Raw genomic sequence first — 17,953 nt, forward strand, 5'->3', positions numbered from 1 at the left:
GCCTCCCTCCCTGATGAACATACTAAGGGCCAGGACACGGGCACACAGGGCAGCGGACATGACATGAGCGTAAGCTGGCTCTCGGGACACTCCCCCTCCCGTCCTCACCACACCCCTCGGCACCCTCCCTTGCTGCGGTCGCTTTGGAAATTTTAAGAAACGACAAAGTCAGGGGGAGAGGACGCGGCCTTGGAAGGCGTCCCTCCTCCGGCCCTCGCGGCTCCTGTCAGACCCAGTGGGGACTTACAGCTGCTCTGCAGGAGCTTGTCCAGGGAGTCGCGCCACTGCAGGGCCTCCTCCGGCGACGGCCTGGTCAGGGAGACAGAACGAGGCGACGCCGTTAGTGGGCACCGACTCCAGCGCCAGGCCCGTCCACAGCCCAGGGAGCCGGAGCTGTTCCCCTGCCCACAGCGTCTGTCTGTACACGTTCACCTCTTTTTGGACAATTTGGTCAGGTCTGTCCCTTCTTAGACGTGGAGCCTATTCACCATGGAGCTGTGTGGTGTTCGTGTACATTCACGGAAGTGTTTTTTCCTAAACGTAACAATGAAAGCCTGGGTCCACGCAGGGATGCGCCCACGTTCTCGTCTCACAGTGCCCGCCAGCCACCTGGCTCGGCCCGCGAAGGGCTCGGCCGCCACAGCAGGGCCGCCGCCGCCTCCTCGGGGCCTCTGGACGAAGGGACGTCTCTGTGGCAAGTCCACACTTTAAAAATCTGGGTGCATCTTCCCTGCCCAGTGAGGACAGGCTAGTGCCTGAGCAAGGGCCCTCTTCTGAGGGGCAGTGTGGTTCCCCCGAGAGCAGGAGCGGCACAGCCCTCCTGGCGGACTCCCAGGAGACCAGCCAGTGCCTGACTTCCCCGCGGGTGGTCACGGTCAGGCTGGGCTGGCTGGGGCCTCCTGACTGGGGCCTCCTGGACTCACCTGCTCTAAGGCTCAGGTTACAACGTGACTTCCTCATCATCACATTGCATCAAGGCAGACTAACCAGGCCTTCCTGAGCACAGTGAAACCAGTTAAAGGCGTTTTTCCTAAATAGGAGTTGCCTTAGCTCTTGTGTACCTATAGTTCAGACAGTCCAGGAAAACTCCTGCTTCTGGTTTTAAACACAGCATCTTAGGGCTTTAATTGTTCACACTGGCAGTGAGGTTGATGAGGGGATGCTACCACTCGCTTTGCTGCCTGAGCTAAAGTGCTACAATAACTTGTTCGCATCTCGCTGCCTACCAGCAGAACATGTACAGATTTGGAGTCATAATTCTGTGACTTTTCATAGAGTTTTAAGTTTTTACTACTGAGAGTAGCAATTCTGGTGAAATACCGTTAGGGGTTTCTTCTTTTTTCCTGGCAAGAAGCTTAGGTGTCATAGATAAAAAATGCAGTGCTCATTTTGGGAATTTAATTCTGCAAGCGACCCCCTTCCCGCCCCGGGTGCTGGAGCACAGGAGGGGACGGGGTGGGAAGCAGGCTTGCCAGTGTGTCCCTTTATTTTTCTGCCTCATTTTTTTTTCTACCCAGAAAAGGACCTGGTTCCTAGTGGCCTGAACCCTCCTGGCTCTCTGTGCCCCCTCTCCGCCTCCCCCCGCACCCCCTGAGAGCCTGTCCTGTTCTGCTTGATTCACGCTGACATTTCTGACCGAGGCTTCCACACCTTCCCTCCCTCCACGGTGGGCGAGGTGTTGCATATTCTAGAAGCCCACCGAGCCTCCGTGGACCATGGATAGATACAGCAGGACATGAAACCATTGGATGAAAGAAACAGGCCTGCCTCTCACCCGGATCCTCCCTGATTATGTGAATATTCTCGTGAAGCGACATCACCTCCCCTGTCCTTGTTCATGTGATTCAATTCTTGGAAAGGACACGTGCACAGCCCACTCAGGGGCTGGATTAGTGCAAACTGATCTGGGGATGCAGCCAAGCAAGACTCATGCCCGCAGCCCGCAGCCCAGGCTGCGATGAGCGCGGGGGAACATAGGCTCGTCCTGCCCGATTCTCAGAATCTGCGGCCTCGTTAAAACTGACTTCTTCGGAAACAACATGGATGCAGCTCTAATGACCACCGAGGGCGCTGGTCTGCAAGGCTGTGGCTGAGCGCAGCCTGGACGTGCGCCTCCTGCGGGTGTGGGCGGGGGAGCTGGTCCCAGGGAAAGAAACAGGCGTGAGAGCCAAGCGGCCGGCGAAGGCCACGCTGTCCTCGTGGGTCTAATAGCCAGGTGCGCGCTGCCCATCCTGAGAGCCCCCCACCCCCGGGTGCCTGCAGCACTAGCCTGCCCCCGGCCACTAGGACATAAATGAACAAGGGTTCCGTTTGCCCACAGGGAGTCTGGGCGAAGAGAGCCACAGTAACCCAGAACTTCGACAGGAAGAGTTTTAGCCGAGAACGATCCTGCAGCTCTGCCCTGACGAGGGGCGCCCCGCCAGGCCTTCCCCCTCTCTGGGCACCAGGGCTCCTCTCGGCGTTCCACATCCACAGCCTCTCACCCGCCTGAGCCCGTCTGGCAATGTCCCCACAGGCTCCCGCCCTCGACAAGGAAGGGGCCTCGGCTCACTCCCTGGCACTTGTCAGTGCTCACTCTGCTCTCACAGGGCCCCGCAGAGCGGGCTGCGCAGGACTAGCCGCTGGTCCGTGAACAGTGACCGAGCCCCCCAGGGCCGGCAGCGACCGGCACCGAGGACGGGGCGCAGGTGAAAGCACCGGCCACTGCTGACGTCGATCTGGCCGGCACAGCGTGCGGACGACACACTCCAGACCTGTCCACAGGCCGGCGCCCTCTGTGCGTGGGCTCGGTCTGGAGTTACTAAGCGGGAAAGCAACAGCCAGAGAAACGGAGTTAAACACGGGTGACCCGGCAGGGAGAGGAGCCTGGAGAGTGTAACCTACGCGGCAGGAACAGTCACATACGGTGGGTGCTATAAGCCACGAGGAGACACGAGTGCCTGCGAACTGCATCGATGCGGCTGCTCATCTGCGGGCTGTTCACGGTGCGGACCGTGGCCGACACTGAGGGATGCTCCAGGAGACGGCGGGGGGAGTGGGGCCTCGAAGGAAGAGACACAGGGTCTGGGGGGCTAGTGAGGGAGCTGGTGCTCAGGCGGCCGACAGTGGGCAGAGTCAAATGCTGGGGGGCGGGGGGAGCAGTGGGCGACTTTAAACCTGACGAGGAGGAGTCAGAGGGGAGGCTAGGACAGCGACCTTCCAGGCCCAGAGGTGCCCAACAGAAGAGAGAAAGGGCCGGCACCGAGGGCTGAGGGCAGAGGGGCAGGAGGGCGGGGGGCGGGGGGGTAGAGGGCGGGGGGGGGGGGCCTGCGCCGAGGGCTGAGGGCAGAGGGGCGGGAGGGCGGGGGGCGGGGGGGGCTGGCACCGAGGGCGGGGGCCTGCGTCGAGGACTGAGGGCAGAGGGGCGGGAGGGCGGGGGGCGGGGGTGGGTAGAGGGTGGGGGGGGGGTTGGCGCCGAGGGCGGAGGGCGGGGGGTGGGAGGGCATTGTTCAGAGTGGACGGGCACCTGTCCCAGTGGGAGGGTCCGGGGGGACAGGGGGATTAGCCAGTCTAAACCCGGCAGGGGAGCTGGCTTGGGGGTCGGGACAAAGGCAACTTTTTTCTATTTTTTTCCATGATTCAATATTCTTTTTCCCAATGAGAAGAATAAAGATATATCCAAAAAATAGAAAATGCTTGTTTAAAAAAGGTTGCTTTTTTTAGTGGATGAGGGGGTTAAAAATACCTTCAGGTTTATTTTACCCTCTGAGGTTTATTTCTTCTCTGGGAGAAGAACGTGAGTGAAAAACAATACAGAGGAATGTTAAAGCGGGGGCAGAGGTGGCGGGAGGACACGGAGCAGTCCTGTCCCGTTGGCTGGGAATGCGCCCCCTAGGAGGTGGAGGTGGTGGTGGGCCGGGCCGGGAGCTCAGTGGGAACGGTCTCCGGGGACAGGACAGATTCTCCAAAGCAATTCCAACTCCTGCAGGAAGAAGGGGAGGACAGGAGAACAGCCCAGCAGCAGCTCAGGTTTCCTCCCAAAGCTGCTCTGCCCGGGCCCTGGGCACCGAATGGCCCCATGGCTGCGGACGTCAGAGCAGAGCATTGAGGCGGGACTGTGGTCCGGGGCTTATTGTAAAACGAATTCCAGAGGCCAGTGAGCACCACCTCACTCGCTTCAAAACAGACTCTCTGGCCCCAGCCGGTGTGCCTCAGTGGATAGAGCGTCGGCCTGAGGACCAAAGGGTCCGGGTTCGATTCCAATCAAGGGCAGGTGCCTCAGTCGCAGGCTTCTCCTTGGCCCAGGCCCTGGTCAGGCGCGTGCAGGAGGCAACCAGTCGATGTGTCTCTCTGGCATCGATGTTTCTCTCTGTCCCTCCCTCTCTCTTCCACTCTCTCTAAAAATCAATGGAAAAATATCCTCGGGGGAGGATTAACAACAACAAACAAACCGGACTCTGACCAGCTGCTGCTGCGGAACGAGGTGCCTGCTCATGGGACTGGAGCCCCTTCCTAAACGTGGGAACTGCCCCTCCGAGGCTGGGGAGCTGGGAAGTGACGAGAACAGGAGGAGGGAGAGGCCACACAGGGGAGGGAGAAGGATGAAAAAGAAGGACCTGTCGGCCCCCACCAGGCCAGCCTGTTCAGTCCAAGGTCATCTGAACAAAGAAAAGCTGGGCCAATGGACAGAGTTGATGACATTAAAAAGAAAGGGCGGCTAAAAGGAAGTCCTGTATTTTTACACGCGACTGCGGTGCCTCCGGTGTGTGGGCAGAGGAGTGATGGGCTTCGAGTCCATCTGGCCTGCCTCCTCCGGGCTGGCCTCCTGCATGCCCCCCTCCGGGGGCTCAGAGGGCAGGCACTGGGTGTCCCGGCAGGACAGGCCGCGGCTGTGAGGCCAGTGCATGAATGCTGCCCTGCTGAGCTATTGAGGAGCCAGTGCCGGGGAGCCGGCGTCCCTGCCAAGATGCCTGCGTCTTTAGACCTACACCGTGTGTGTGTGTGTGTGTGTGTGTGTGTGTGTGTGTGTGTGTGTGTGAGGTGGGGGTGGGGGTGGGGGTCGCCGGCAGAAGCCCAGGCGAGGATACTGGGTTCGGGCGGGGAGAGACTGAGTGCTGTGCAGGACATGGAAAGAGCTGGACAAGTGCACATCCTCCAGCAAGGAGCAGTCTGTGGCCCTCCGCTGGGCCTGGGGCACTGTCTGCCCCCTCCCGGGGCCTGGCACTGTCTGCCCCTCTGCTGGGCCGGGCACTGTCTGCCCCTCCGCTGGGCCTGGGGCACTGTCTGCCCCTCCGCTGGGCCTGGGGCACTGTCTGCCCCTCCGCTGAGCCTGGCACTGTCTGCCCCTCCCAGGGCCTGTCACCGTCTGCCCCTCCGCTGGGCCTGGCACTGTCTGCCCCTCCGCTGGGCCTGGCACTGTCTGCCCCTCCATTGGGCCTGGCACTGTCTGCCCCTCCGCTGGGCCTGGGGCACTGTCTGCCCCTCCGCTGGGCCTGGGGCACTGTCTGCCCCTCCACTGGGCCTGGCACTGTCTGCCCCTCCATTGGGCCTGGCACTGTCTGCCCCTCCATTGAGCCTGGCACTGTCTGCCCCTCCGCTGGGCCTGGCACTGTCTGCCCCTCCCGGGGCCGGGCACTGTCTGCCCCTCCATTGGGCCTGGCACTGTCTGCCCCTCCATTGGGCCTGGCACTGTCTGCCCCTCCGCTGGGCCTGGCACTGTCTGCCCCTCCGCTGGGCCTGGCACTGTCTGCCCCTCCGCTGGGCCTGGCACTGTCTGCCCCTCCGCTGGGCCTGGCACTGTCTGCCCCTCCCGGGGCCTGGCACTGTCTGCCCCTCCACTGGGCCGGGCACTGTCTGCCCCTCCACTGGGCCTGGCACTGTCTCGGAGAAGAAACGAAGAGGCTTCAGTTGTCTGCCTGGTCGCAGCCTCTTCCTCAGGGCAGCCCCGGTGTCTCCCTGGGAGGGTGGAACCAGGTAGGCGCCCGGGCCCAGCACGAACTGGGTCACAGAGTGTCACCTGCCCCTGGAGGCCAGAGAGCGGGTGGCGAGGCGGCGGCACCTGCTGTCTATAGGGCTGGGCCTGGCTCCCAGCAAGGTCCTTTGTGTATAACCACCCTGCCACACGCACACTCACTCCTGGCTCAGGAGCCCAGAGAGGCGCATCGCAGGCCGCTCTATGCCCCGGCGCCAGCGAGTGAGGGGCCTGGGTGAGGACAAGGAGCACGCAGCCGCCCTGCGGGGCGCGCGGGGACCCACACCCACGACTCACTTCTGGGTCTTGGCGGGCTTCTCCGGCTTCTCGTTGTAGGGAATGACCAGGTCGGCAGCCGGGTCTGGCTTCTGCAGGAGCGTCCCCAACTTGATCTTAATCTCCTTGGCCCTGAGGGGAGAGACAGAGGCTGAGAACGGCCCCGGACCTGGCAAGGGCGCTGCTTCCTGTGTCGGAAACACAGTGAGCAAAGCCCCCTGTCCCCCCCCCCGCCCCCGACTGCTGTGGCGGGAAGGACACTGTGCAGACACTGGGACCCAGGGCCCACGGCTGACGCTGGAGCTCCCCCTGCCCTCTTCTGCGCTATCTCACCCTGATCTTGTTTGTGTGCGTCCCTCACGCTGCACATGGCGGACACTGTAGCATGACTCCCGTTTCCAGGTGGAGAAACCGAATGAGACTTTAAACAGCTCACTCTGAGGCGGCCGTGAGGGGTGGAGGAGGCCGCGCCGTCTGCCTCGGGCACACTGCCCCCCCCCCCCCCCCCCCCCCCCAGCGCTGAGGGGTCTCCGCCGGGCCTGCCATTACTTAGACACGGAACTTTTGAAAAGATAATCACGCTTCGCGGCCTGAGCCCAGTTCCATCCTCTGTAAGATGAGTCAGTGCGGACGGTTCTTCGGCCATCGCAGCTGCCGACGCACACGGCCGCCCGGCCGGGCGCCTGTCCGCCACGGGGACTGTTTACCGGCTGGTTTCCCAGCGCCCACCATGTTCCCCAAGGGCCTCTGCACAGTGAGCCCCCACCGAGCAGCCTCCGCGGCCGCCGGGCAGCCCTCAGCGCATCCTGCCCCTTCCATGCCCACGCGTGGGTGAGACGTGTGGTCGGGGTTCTGGGCTCGGCTCCAGCCGTGTTCAGGCCCAGTTTCCAAACTGACCTGCTAAGCTGTCTGTTGTTTCATCACGAGTCTGGACTCAAAAAGGCACCCAGCAAGTCTTGAGCGTGGGCCCCGAGACCCGCGTGGGTGCTGGCGGAGCCCATGCCCGGCCCTGCCGCGGGGCGCTCCGCTGCCTGAGGGATGGAGTTTGTCGTATTGCGGGGCGGTGACTGATGTATGTGTCTGTTCTCCAAGCTAAAGGGGGAAACTGAGTCTTAATACCTTTTAATTCCTCTGCGCAGAGCAGTGCTTGGTAACAGAGTCAACATACAAAAATATTTGCCAAAGTGAACCAAAAATATCTCGCGTCTGCTGCTCACAACGTGCTCACATTAATCTCCCGGTCGAGGCCAGCATGACCCAAGTACTTAAAGGGCCGGCCGGACCACGCTGCGGCCGGAGAGGCTTCGCCATATACACACTCCCTCGCCCGTTCACGCGGAGGTGGCAGGGCGGCCGTGTAAGTGAATAAAATGCATAAGGTTAGCGATGATGGGTGTTTAGGAGAGATAAGAAAACCCACTGTAATTTACAAAAACTCCGTGACACTGAATCGTACCATCGCTGCCTTTAGGGTGTAAACATGATTCCAAACTACGACTTGGAGCCCGGCGCCTCCACCCCGTCGGCCCTTTCGGCTCTTCCTGGTCTGTGCGGCCCAGGACCTGCTCATGGCCGAGCCGAGGGGCCCACACCGCAGCCGCCAAGCCAAGGGGCTGGAGACAGACCACGGGCCCCTTTGATTCCAGGCTCTGCGTGCGGCTTGCATTAGCCGGTGAGCGTTCTTCTCTCCTCGCCGCCGGGACTGAGGAAACAGGCCGTCCTCACAGAGTCTCCATGGGGGGCACCGGGTCTGGGAGCCACCCCACACCGCAGCCTCCTCAGTCGCTCCAGCCACAGCCCGAGCTCCCGACCAAACTCAGCCACGTGCGCTGTCAACACCCAGTTAAAGCAACCGAAAAAGCCCCCCGTCACCAAGGATGTCACCCACCACTCCCCACATGTCCCCTCTGGAAAGGAGACTCGCCACGTTTTATACATGTCTAAGATAGGCAACATCTGTGCCACACACACTGCGGGCCAGCGTGCAGAGCGGCCGGCCACAGCGCCCGCCTCTGGGGGAACTCCCTCCCCCGCTCCCCGGCAGGGGTGCACCTGCCTTCACTTCCAGCCTTGACCGAGTTCACTCTCCAACGTTTAAAGAATGATCTGCTACTGAACACGTCCTGTGGGCTTGGCCTCGGGGGGCTGGTCCTTCGGGTTTTCATTTTGCTTTTCCCCTCTGTTTTCTCTCTCTCTCTCTCTCTCTCTCTCTCTCTCTCTCTCTCTCTCTCTCTCTCTCTCCCTCTCTCTGTCTCTCTCTCTGAGCCGATGGCTTTTGTGAGGGGCAGAGGGATATGTGTGCCTCCTGCTGGGAAGGGCAGCTGGGGAGACTCTGAAACGCAGGCTTGCTCTGTAGCACCGACTCAACCTGCCCAGGATTTCCGGGGTCACTTTTGGGCGCCATGTCCCCTCAAAACAGTGTCTGTACGAGGCGATCAGGTGACAAGACGGCCCAAACCTTCCCACGCAGAATGAGCCGCGCGTAGAGCAATTCTCCTGTCACTGCTCAGGTGGGTTTAGGGGTGACCTGTATGTACACCCACTGGCACCTGGAGCTTCACTGACAGAAGCCAGAGCCCCGTGCCCCCAGCACAGGCCCCACAGCCTGCCCGGGGCTGGGCACCGAGGAAGGCGGTCGCAGGGTCACCTCCAGGTTCAAGGTCGGCCTTAAGGGGAGCATGTGCATGGGACGTCCACTAGGAGTTTGCGAGGATACAGAGTGAGAGTTATTACTGCGTCACACACAACAGGAAACCTTAAAGGCCGAGGAGCTGACAGACGCTGAAGCACGTGAAATATTTTGCTTTTTTTAAACAAGGATTAAGTGTCACTGCCTTTCTTTGCTGCTCTAGAGCTTCTGGAAGGATTTCATTCCTCGCCCCCCCCCCCCCCCCCCCCCGACAACGCAGGGAGGAACCACCAGAGAAGGTCAGACCAACAGCAGCTCACACCGGCCATGGTGTTTCCCCTCGAACGTGACCTCGGTGGGTCTGACAGAGGGAACGTTCAAACCACTCCCTCCCGCAGAGCCTCCCCAGGAGTTTGCCCGTTAGCTGGTCGGCAGGTCGGACGCTGCCTGGCGCTTTCCACGCGACATCGATGCTTGTGAGCGGCAGGCGGTTCCGTCCCCTCTCGTCTCAGCCGCTCCCTCTGTTCACCAGGGAAAGCTGGTTTTGAAGTAAAATCAACTGCAAACGCCTGGGCGGGCTTTTACTAAAGGTCAGAGGACGATGCTGCTCTCCCTGATGACCCACAGGAGGGGTTCGCACGGCACAGGGCGCGGGTAATTGTAGGCTGTGCAGCTTTAAGTCCGCGCCCCGCATGTGCCTGGGCTGTAATCAAATTTCAGAAAGTTCTGGCCGCCTCACTCCTTCCTGCTCACGGCAGACCGAGTGCACGCGTGGGAGAGTCCAGATCGCTAAAAGCAGAGACATGGCTGAGCTGTTAGAAACATTGTTACAGGCAAGCAACACTGCTCAGCAACCAACTGTTCATAAAGGCCTGCCAAGGGTTCGAAGACGCCCCTGGCCTCGGAGAGCTGGGAGCAGCCGGAAGCAGGCGCACATGCGAAGTGCATGCTAGCTGCTCCCTGTCATTGATGCGAGCGGACGGGAGACCTGCTGAGACAGAACAAGGGCCGGAGTCCAGGGCTCGGGCTCACTCTCTGGGATGACCCTGCCACGGGACAGCAGCCCCACTGTCCCAGCCCCTGCGCTCCTCCACCCTCCCGCCCAGCACTCAGGGCGCACTGCCCATCTCTCGCAGAAGGTCCCGTCCCCGGGCGCACAGTCATGTGGGTGCTGTGCTCCCTTCTGGACGCAGCCCTGGGCCTGGCATGAAGAGGCTCCACGAAGCCTGGCTCTGAAAACTGATGAATCAATAAACGAATGGACTGAATTGCCAGGTTATAGAAAAGCTGCATCCTGGGGGGGGGGGGGCATGAGACATTGGGGGTGCCCTCAAGGACGAGGTGTCTCTAATGGGACAGGCTGGGGCAGAGTTTCCAACAGACAAGCGGGCTCCCACGGGGCGCCTGCCGCGGTGCCTCCCCCAGCAGGACGGCTCTGCTGGGAAGAGGCCGGAGGGCCCACACAGTCCCCGACCCTGAGACCAGGCTCGTCAGGACTTAAGCAAGTAGCTCTGAGGCGCAGGTCTCGCCTGAAACCACCTGCGCGGGTCTCGCCTGACTCAGCCACGTGGGGGGGCAGGCAGGAAGGAAGACGAGGAGGGGAGCTGGGCAGCTCAGGACGTGGATTCTGTAACCATTCCCAGAAGAGGTTCCTGCCTGACAGGGCCCACCAGGGACCACCTGATTCCATCCGGTCCAACCGCGCCCGGGCTGCGGGGAGGCTGGGCTGGATTGGACCAGATGGAGGGACTGAATCAGTGGGGAGGGAGCTGGAGAGTGGACCTGCCCGGGGCTGTCTGCCTCAGAGGAAACCCCACAAAGCTGCTCCCACCGGGGTACAAGGACCGTTCTAGGCTCCCACAAACATAATAAATATCCAGGAAAGAGAAATGAGATGAAGAAAATGCAAAAAAGTGTATATGGTATCATCATTATTAATGTACTATGACATAACTCTAGGAATGATAGCGGTGTGTCCAAACAATTAATCATAACCTGGTGGTGTTTTAGGCTTTTGCTCATAATGATGATTGATTACCTAACGGCCACGTCAAACTATAAGATGGCTGGGAAATAAGTCGACAATGGCAGGTGTATCCACTGTGTCCACGGAAGGCACGTTGCTCTGTTATAACCTCCCAACTCTTGGTATCTCCTCACCTCTCCCTTCAGCCTGAGTAGCGTCTCCTTTTGCTCACTTATTTACTCAACAAATAAAAATATGTTTATGAAATACTTGTCAGGTGCCACACACTATTACAGGTTTGAAATCCCGAGAGACAAAAAGACAGGATCCTCTGGTGGAGTTTATATTTTAGTTGGGCAAGCCAAACAGGAAATAAAGAAGGAGGGAGGGAGGGAGGGAGGAAAGAAGGAAGGAAGGAAGGAAGAAGGGAGGAGGGAGGAAGGAGGAAAGAGGAAGCAGGGAGGAGGGAGGAGGGAGGAGGAAGGAGGGAGGAAGGAGGAAAGAGGAAGCAGGGAGGAGGGAGGAGGGAGGAGGAAGGAGGAAGGAAGGAGGAAAGAGGAAGCCGGGAGGAGGGAGGAGGGAGGAGGAAGGAGGGAGGAAGGAGGGTAGCACAGGAGTCCACACACTCAGGTTTATATCCCAGCTCTTACTGACCAGTTGAGTGACTTTGGTGAGTGACTTCAATTCTAAGCTTCCATTTCCTATGCAAAATGGTGACGTATGGTTTTCCTCTCATGTGTGGTGTGTGTGGTGTGTGGTGTGTGTGTGTGTGTGTGTGTGTGTGTGTGTGTGTGGTGTGTATGTGTGGTGTGTGTGCATGTGGTGTGTATGTATGTGTGTATGGTGTGTGGTGTATGTGTGTGTGGTGTATGTATGTGTGGTGTGTGTGTGGTATGTGTGTATGCATGTGGTGTGTGTATGTATGCGTCTGGTGTGTGTGTGGTGTGTGTGGTGTGTGTGGTGTGTGCGTGGTGTGTATGGTGTGTGTGTGTGGTGTGTGTGGTGTGTGTGTGGTGTGTGTGGTGTGTGTGTGGTGTGTGTGGTGTATGTATGTGTGGTGTGTGTGTGGTGTGTGTGGTGTATGTATGTGTGGTGTGTGTGGTGTGTGTGGTGTGTGTATGTATGCGTGTGTGGTGTGTGTGGTGTGTGTGGTGTGTGTATGTATGTGGTGTGTGTGTGTGTGGTGTGTGTGTGTGGTGTGTGTGGTGTATGTATGTGTGGTGTGTGTGGTGTGTGTGGTGTGTGTATGTATGCATGTGTGGTGTGTGTGGTGTGTGTGGTGTGTATATGTATGTGGTGTGTATGTGGTGTGTGTGTGTGGTTGTGTGTGGTGTGTGTGGTGTATGTGTGGTGTGTGTGTGTATGGTGTGTATGGTGTATGTGTGGTGTATGTGTGGTGTGTGGTGTATGTGTGGTGTATATATGGTGTGTGTGGTGTATGTGTGGTATGTGTGTATGCATGTGGTGTGTGCATGTGTGTGGTATGTGTGTGGTGTGGTGTGTGTGTGGCGTGTGGTGTGTGTGGCGTGTGTGTGGTGTGTGTGTGGCGTGTGTGTGGTGTGTGTGTGGTGTGTGGGGTGTGTGGTGTGTGTATGTGTGTGTGGTGTGTGTGGTGTGTGTGGTGTGTGTGTGGTGTGTGGTGTGTGTGGTGTGTGTGTGGTGTGTGTGGTGTGTGTGGTGTGTGTGTGGTGTGTGTGGTGTGTGTGTGGTGTGTGTGGTGTGTGGGGTGTGTGGTGTGTGTGTGGTATGTGTGTGGTGTGTGTGTGTATGGTGTGTGTGGTGTGTGGTGTGTGTGTGGTGTGTGTGTATGGTGTGTGTGTGGTGTGTGTGTGGTGTGTGTGTGTGGTGTGTATGGTGTGTGTGTGGTGTGTGGGGTGTGTGGGATGTGTGTGGTGTGTGGGTGGTGTATGTGGGGTGTGTATGGTGTGTGTGTGTGGGGGGGTGTGTGTGTGAGGAGGCTAAAGGAGAGTGTGATTAGAGTGCAGAAGAGCAGGTGGCACAGTCGACAGGCTACAGATGTGCCCTAGGCCTGACTCTCATGTACATCGGTCCTACTATCCCCACCCCGGGGTCTTGCCCGTGGGTGGTGGTTGATGCATGTTTATGGAATGTAAGGATAAATATATAGAATAGAATAGAAGCAGATCTGGGTGACGGGTCCCGTCAGTGATTCTGAACGCAGAGAAGACATGTGCATCACTGAGGGCCCTGCAGGGAGCGAGGAGTCCAGCACAGCCGACCTCCGTGTCCTATGCCCGCCTGTGCTGCTACTGACAATGAGGGGGAAACAAAAATGAGTATTATTGTTTTTTCAAGCACAGCCACTCCCCACGCAGGGGTTCCCATGGACATGGCGCTGTTTCCCACGGTGCTATGGCCTGTCTCTCACCCCATCAGTCAGGGGGACTATGGGGGTGATGAAGGAGAGAGCGAGGAGACAAGACAGATGGGGCAGAGGCATTTGTCCTTTGACCTTCAATTCCCTGTCTCATCCCAGATATTGTTGGCAGCGCTTCTGGGTTTTGGTAATTCAATCTGGAGGGCGGACAGTGGCCAGTGGGAAATGGTCCTCGCGCTGAGGAAGACAGGACTTGGTGGTTTATTTTGAGTTCCCGAGGCGGAGGGGCCAGGAGGCGTTCCCACGGGAGCCGGGAGCCCGGCGGCCGCCCCTGCACTCAGTCCCAGAGGCTCTGCCGCCCGCGCCCCCTCATGTAACCTGCTTTCTCTTGTACAAAAGAAGGGCAGGGGGATAAAGGGTGTCGGAGAAGGGGGGGGAAAGGAGACCAGCATTCACGGAGACGTTAGTTGTCGTTGGCGTGGCCGGCATCTCTTAGGAAAACGAAGTCCCAGGCAGTCACGCTTCCTCTCATGAGAAGGTGTCTAACAGACACACTCATCGCCTCGGCCCGCTTGCAAACATCACCTTTGCCAAATTTCTAAGAGGGTTTGTTGATCCCAACAATGACCTATGCTGACGGCTTCTCGTCTGAAGGACGGAATTTGACCTCTTCTCTGCCCCGTCTTGTAGCAGCATCCCCTTGTCCTGAGATGCCGGTCCTCACGGTCTGCCGCTCACTGCTCACGCATGTTTCCATGTCCACTCCTCTCAGACGCGAAGGAGCCGCCCCTGGGCCAGCACCGCGAGGGCTGGGCATCGCTCCTGACCGCACGCTGCGGCCACCTTGCAGAGACCTCGCCTCCTGGGTGGGGCTGCCGGGGGTGGAGGAACGGGTCTTGGTTTGGATCCCAGCTCCCAGGGCCCTTCCCACAGCTGACGCAGCGCCCACATCTTCCTCAGACATTTTCTGAAATCACCTGTCGCAGGTCATAATCCTGGCACCTCCTCACCAGCTTTCTCACCGAATCCCCCCTCCGGGTGCACAGCGCAGTCTGCCCGCGGCACCCACGCCTCCTGAGCTGGAGGACTCGGGCTCCCCGAATGCGGGGTTACTGGGCAGGAGTTAGAGGTCTGGGCTCGGGTGGAACAAGGCCCAGGGGCCCAGCACATGGTCACCCAGCGGCAGCAAGAGGATGAAGCGCGTCTGTGGACTGAGGACACAGAGATCTGACAGGTGCGGAGCAGGTCCACGCGTGGGACAGGCAGTCACGGCTGGAGGAGGGCAGCAGGTATGAGGTGCGACCAGGGAAAGGAGACCGAGGACTGGGAGCAGGGCCAGAGAGGGGCCAGGGACAACACGGAAAGAAGGGAGCAGTGTCTTCGGAAGGGAAAGCACCCACTTAAACCCTTGGGATGCAGCCTGCAGACAGGAGACAGGACAGCCCGTGAGGCTCGGCGTCGGGCAGGAGGCGCAGGTCCCAGGCAGCAGCTGCGTCCCCACCGCTCCCGGGAGGGGGGGCACTAGCAAATGACCCCCACGTCCATGTCCTCACTCCTGGGCACAGCTGCCTCATGGGCAGAGGGGCTTTGCAGATGCTGACCAGTGAAGGGTCCGGAGGGGGAGCACCCCGGCTTTCCTGGCTGGGGTCCATGCCCCCGAGTCCTCATAAGAGGACCCAAGAGGGTGGGAGTCTGGAGGTGACGGACAGTAGAGCGGGGCATGCGGGGAGCTGAGGGCGGGGCCAGGAGCCAGGCCGGCAGGTGCCTCCGTGTGGGGGACGCAGGGAAGGCTTCTTCCCTGGAGGCCGCGGCGGAACAGAGACCGACTCGCTGCCCCGCTGCCCCGGGCCAGGCGGCCAGTGTGTGCTGTTCGGGAACCACCGAGCCTGTGGCGGCTGCTCCACAGGAACCGGAAACCAACCGCCCTCCGGCTTTGGTTTTCCAGACGTGTTACCTGGCCACGCTGACAGTGGCCACTGTGCTCCAGTGTTCGCTCGCCACTCGCATGTCTGGGAACATACCGGCCTAGCTCTGCAGCCTCTCCTGAGTGGCGCCTTTGCCATGCTTCGTCTCTGACCTCCCTCCTGGGCCAGCTGCTTGCTGACCTGCTCCTCCTCCTCGCCTGGCCCCCATGCACATCGGGCTCCAGAAGCTCAGGCCTCAGTCTTCCTCTGCACGCGGAAGGGGCAGGTGTTGGCCGTATTCACCGGCTTCAGCTCACAGCACTTGCTGAGCTACCCTGGAGTCGTGCCCATGACAGTTATAGCTGCTGCTTTTTCATCAAATCAGTAACTATAAACTGCCCCAGAGGTCAGGGGAGGGGTTCAGGTGTGACAGCATCAAAGAAGCCGTGAAGGACAGGTAGGCAGTGTTCACAGGAAGAAGCTCTTCTCCTCCTGAAAGGAATCGCCCTCCGGGGCCCCAGATTCAGCCACAGTCCATTTATCCTGTCCCCAGGCTCGGTTGGCTCTCTGTGCCCCCTCTCTCGGGCCCTTGTCCCGGAGTCTCGTTTACTTTCTAACGTCGCTTGCAGAGGGCTGATCTATTTGTGTCCGTCTGGCTGCCAGGTCTCCAAATACGAAGGTAACAGGAAAACCACACGCAAAGAGAAAGCACGCACTACCGGCTTACTCAGCACACAGGAGGCAAACCTTATGTGCTCATGTCAATCCAGCCAGGCAGGTACACGTTACCCCGTCTGACACGTGGAAAAACTGAGTCACAGAGGAGTTAGGGGATTGGCCCCAAATCAGCCAGGAAATGACCGTGGAGGAGTCCCACCCAGCCACTTCCAGCCCCTGGCTCTCAGTCCCATCCACAATCACCTCTCGGGCATTTGGACATTCTAACTGCAGCTCATGCACAGCAGTGGGAAAAGTCCTTTCTTCTTAATGACTGTAGTTTGGTCACCAAAACATTTTGAAAGAGCCCTAGCTGGTTTGGCTCAGTGGAGAGAGCGACGGCCTGCAGACTGAAGGGTCCCGGGTTCAATTCTGGTCAAGGGCACATGCCCGGGTTGCGGGTTCTAGCCCCAGGAGGGGGTGTGCAGGAGGCAGGTGATCAATGATTCTCTCTCATCATTGATGTTTCTATCTCTCTCTCCCTCTCCCTTCCTCTCTGAAATCAATGAAAATATTAAAAACAAAACAGGAAAAACTTTTTGAAAGATAGAAGAATAAATATTTTAAAAGACACACAAAATTCATTAATTAAAGTTCATCAGATAAAATAAAATGAAGGGACATGTGGAGACTTTGACCTGACTCCTCGCTCACTGTGGTCTGGACCTGCTTTCATCTGCAGGAGAAGGAGCTGCTCTGCGACCTGCTCCTCTTAGTCTGTGAGTCTGAGCTGCTCGTGGGGCGGAGAGGACACAGGCATCGCGGCAGAAGCCATCGGTTCTAGTGGTCAGGCTTGCACTGTGTGCCCGTGTGGGACCAAAAGGGCGCAAGCTGCCCCTGTGTACACGGTCCCGATTGTCAATTGTCTCGCTATTCTTGTCGTCTATGGAGAAAGGAGTCATGTCTTAAGCCAGCATCCTTTTAATAAAATGTGTTCCTAAGTGGCTGACCAGAGCTGCAGTCCAGCCACCCACCCTCCCATTTCAGCCTCGTTACAACGCCATCCGTCTGGGCCAGGAGGGACACAGCTTGGCTGCTCCCGGTGAACCTGGAGGCTAGGTGCCAGGGGGCAGTTAGAAAGTTCTAGGAGCCTTTTTGAGCCCGTGGATGAGAACATTGAGAAAATCCCCGCTTACGAAGAGCTTTTCCCAGGAAGCGCAGCTACAGAGAAAATGCAGAACGCGACCGAGGATGCCGGAAAGAGCCGGGCGTTCGCCTGGGAAGAGGGATCCCTCCACCCGCTCCAGCCCCGCGGAAGGAAAATGCTTTCTCAGAACAGGCTCATCTTCACGCGCGTTCCACTGGTCTGCGTGGGTCTTAATCCATCTTTTTCCACATCAAGAAAGTAGCAGGTGCGTGTGTGGGCAGATGTGTGTGAGCACGTGTAAGCACGTGTGTGAGTACGTGTGTGAGAGCACATGTGTGTAAGCACGTGTGTGAGAGCAGGTGTATGTGTGAGCACACGTGTGTGTGTGAGCATGCACATGCATGTGAATGTTCAAGGACGTCTGTGTCGGTGACTTGAGGGATGCAGAAGCAGAGTCAGACTGGAAACCCCTGCCCAGACCTCAGAGGCCGGCTCTTCTGAGAAAGGCCTCGGCGTGACCTGCACTGTGACCTTGCGCTGGGCCCACGGGCCAGCTGACTCAGGTGTGTCTCATAAACTATTAAATCAGTTGCCAAAAGACAGCCAACGGCATTGTTCATGAACATCCGATTCTTCCCAAGCTTCCCGAGTCCCCCCAGACGAGTGTCTCATCAGAAGACACATGCTCTGTACAAGCAAAGGTCAGGGAGGAGCGGCCGGCCACACGCAGGCCCAGGGCAGAGCTCGCCCTTTGTCAGGTGTGTTCACCTCGTGCTGCAGCTCTGGCTGCGAGAGCTCCGGCATCTTTCTAGAATGTAGTGAGACTATCCAGAGGGGCTGGGGGTGGCTCTGAGCGGCGTCTGGGGAGCCGTGGGGAAGGAGAGCGACCCCTGTGGGAGGCGGGGTGACCTGCCCTGCGGTCGGGAAGCCGCGTGCTTACCAGGAATCTACTGTCCGAGGCAGTCATACTTCTCGGCTGAGTCCTTTCCACCCCGAACGGCTTCCTTGTGAAGGGACAGCATTTCAAGCCTGTTTCATCTGGACATGGCGACTGAGCAGCCTCGCAGAGAAACCCCTGTGGGGACT

General features: G+C 58.9%; 1 protein-coding gene across 1 annotated transcript in view; it reads right to left on the reverse strand.

Moving 5' to 3' along the window:
• The window catches only part of RGS5 (regulator of G protein signaling 5), a 36,957-nt gene that overhangs the window by 10,546 nt on the left and 8,458 nt on the right, over positions 1-17,953 (reverse strand). Inside the window, exons 2-3 of the mRNA XM_036343977.1 lie at positions 6,248-6,358; positions 248-309 (exon numbers count right to left, since the gene is read on the reverse strand). Of these exons, the coding sequence (XP_036199870.1) occupies positions 248-309; positions 6,248-6,358 (173 nt within the window). The remainder of the gene's footprint in view (positions 1-247; positions 310-6,247; positions 6,359-17,953) is intronic.

Source organism: Myotis myotis, unplaced genomic scaffold, assembly GCF_014108235.1.
Source record: "Myotis myotis isolate mMyoMyo1 unplaced genomic scaffold, mMyoMyo1.p scaffold_m19_p_18, whole genome shotgun sequence".
Lineage (NCBI taxonomy): Eukaryota > Metazoa > Chordata > Mammalia > Chiroptera > Vespertilionidae > Myotis > Myotis myotis.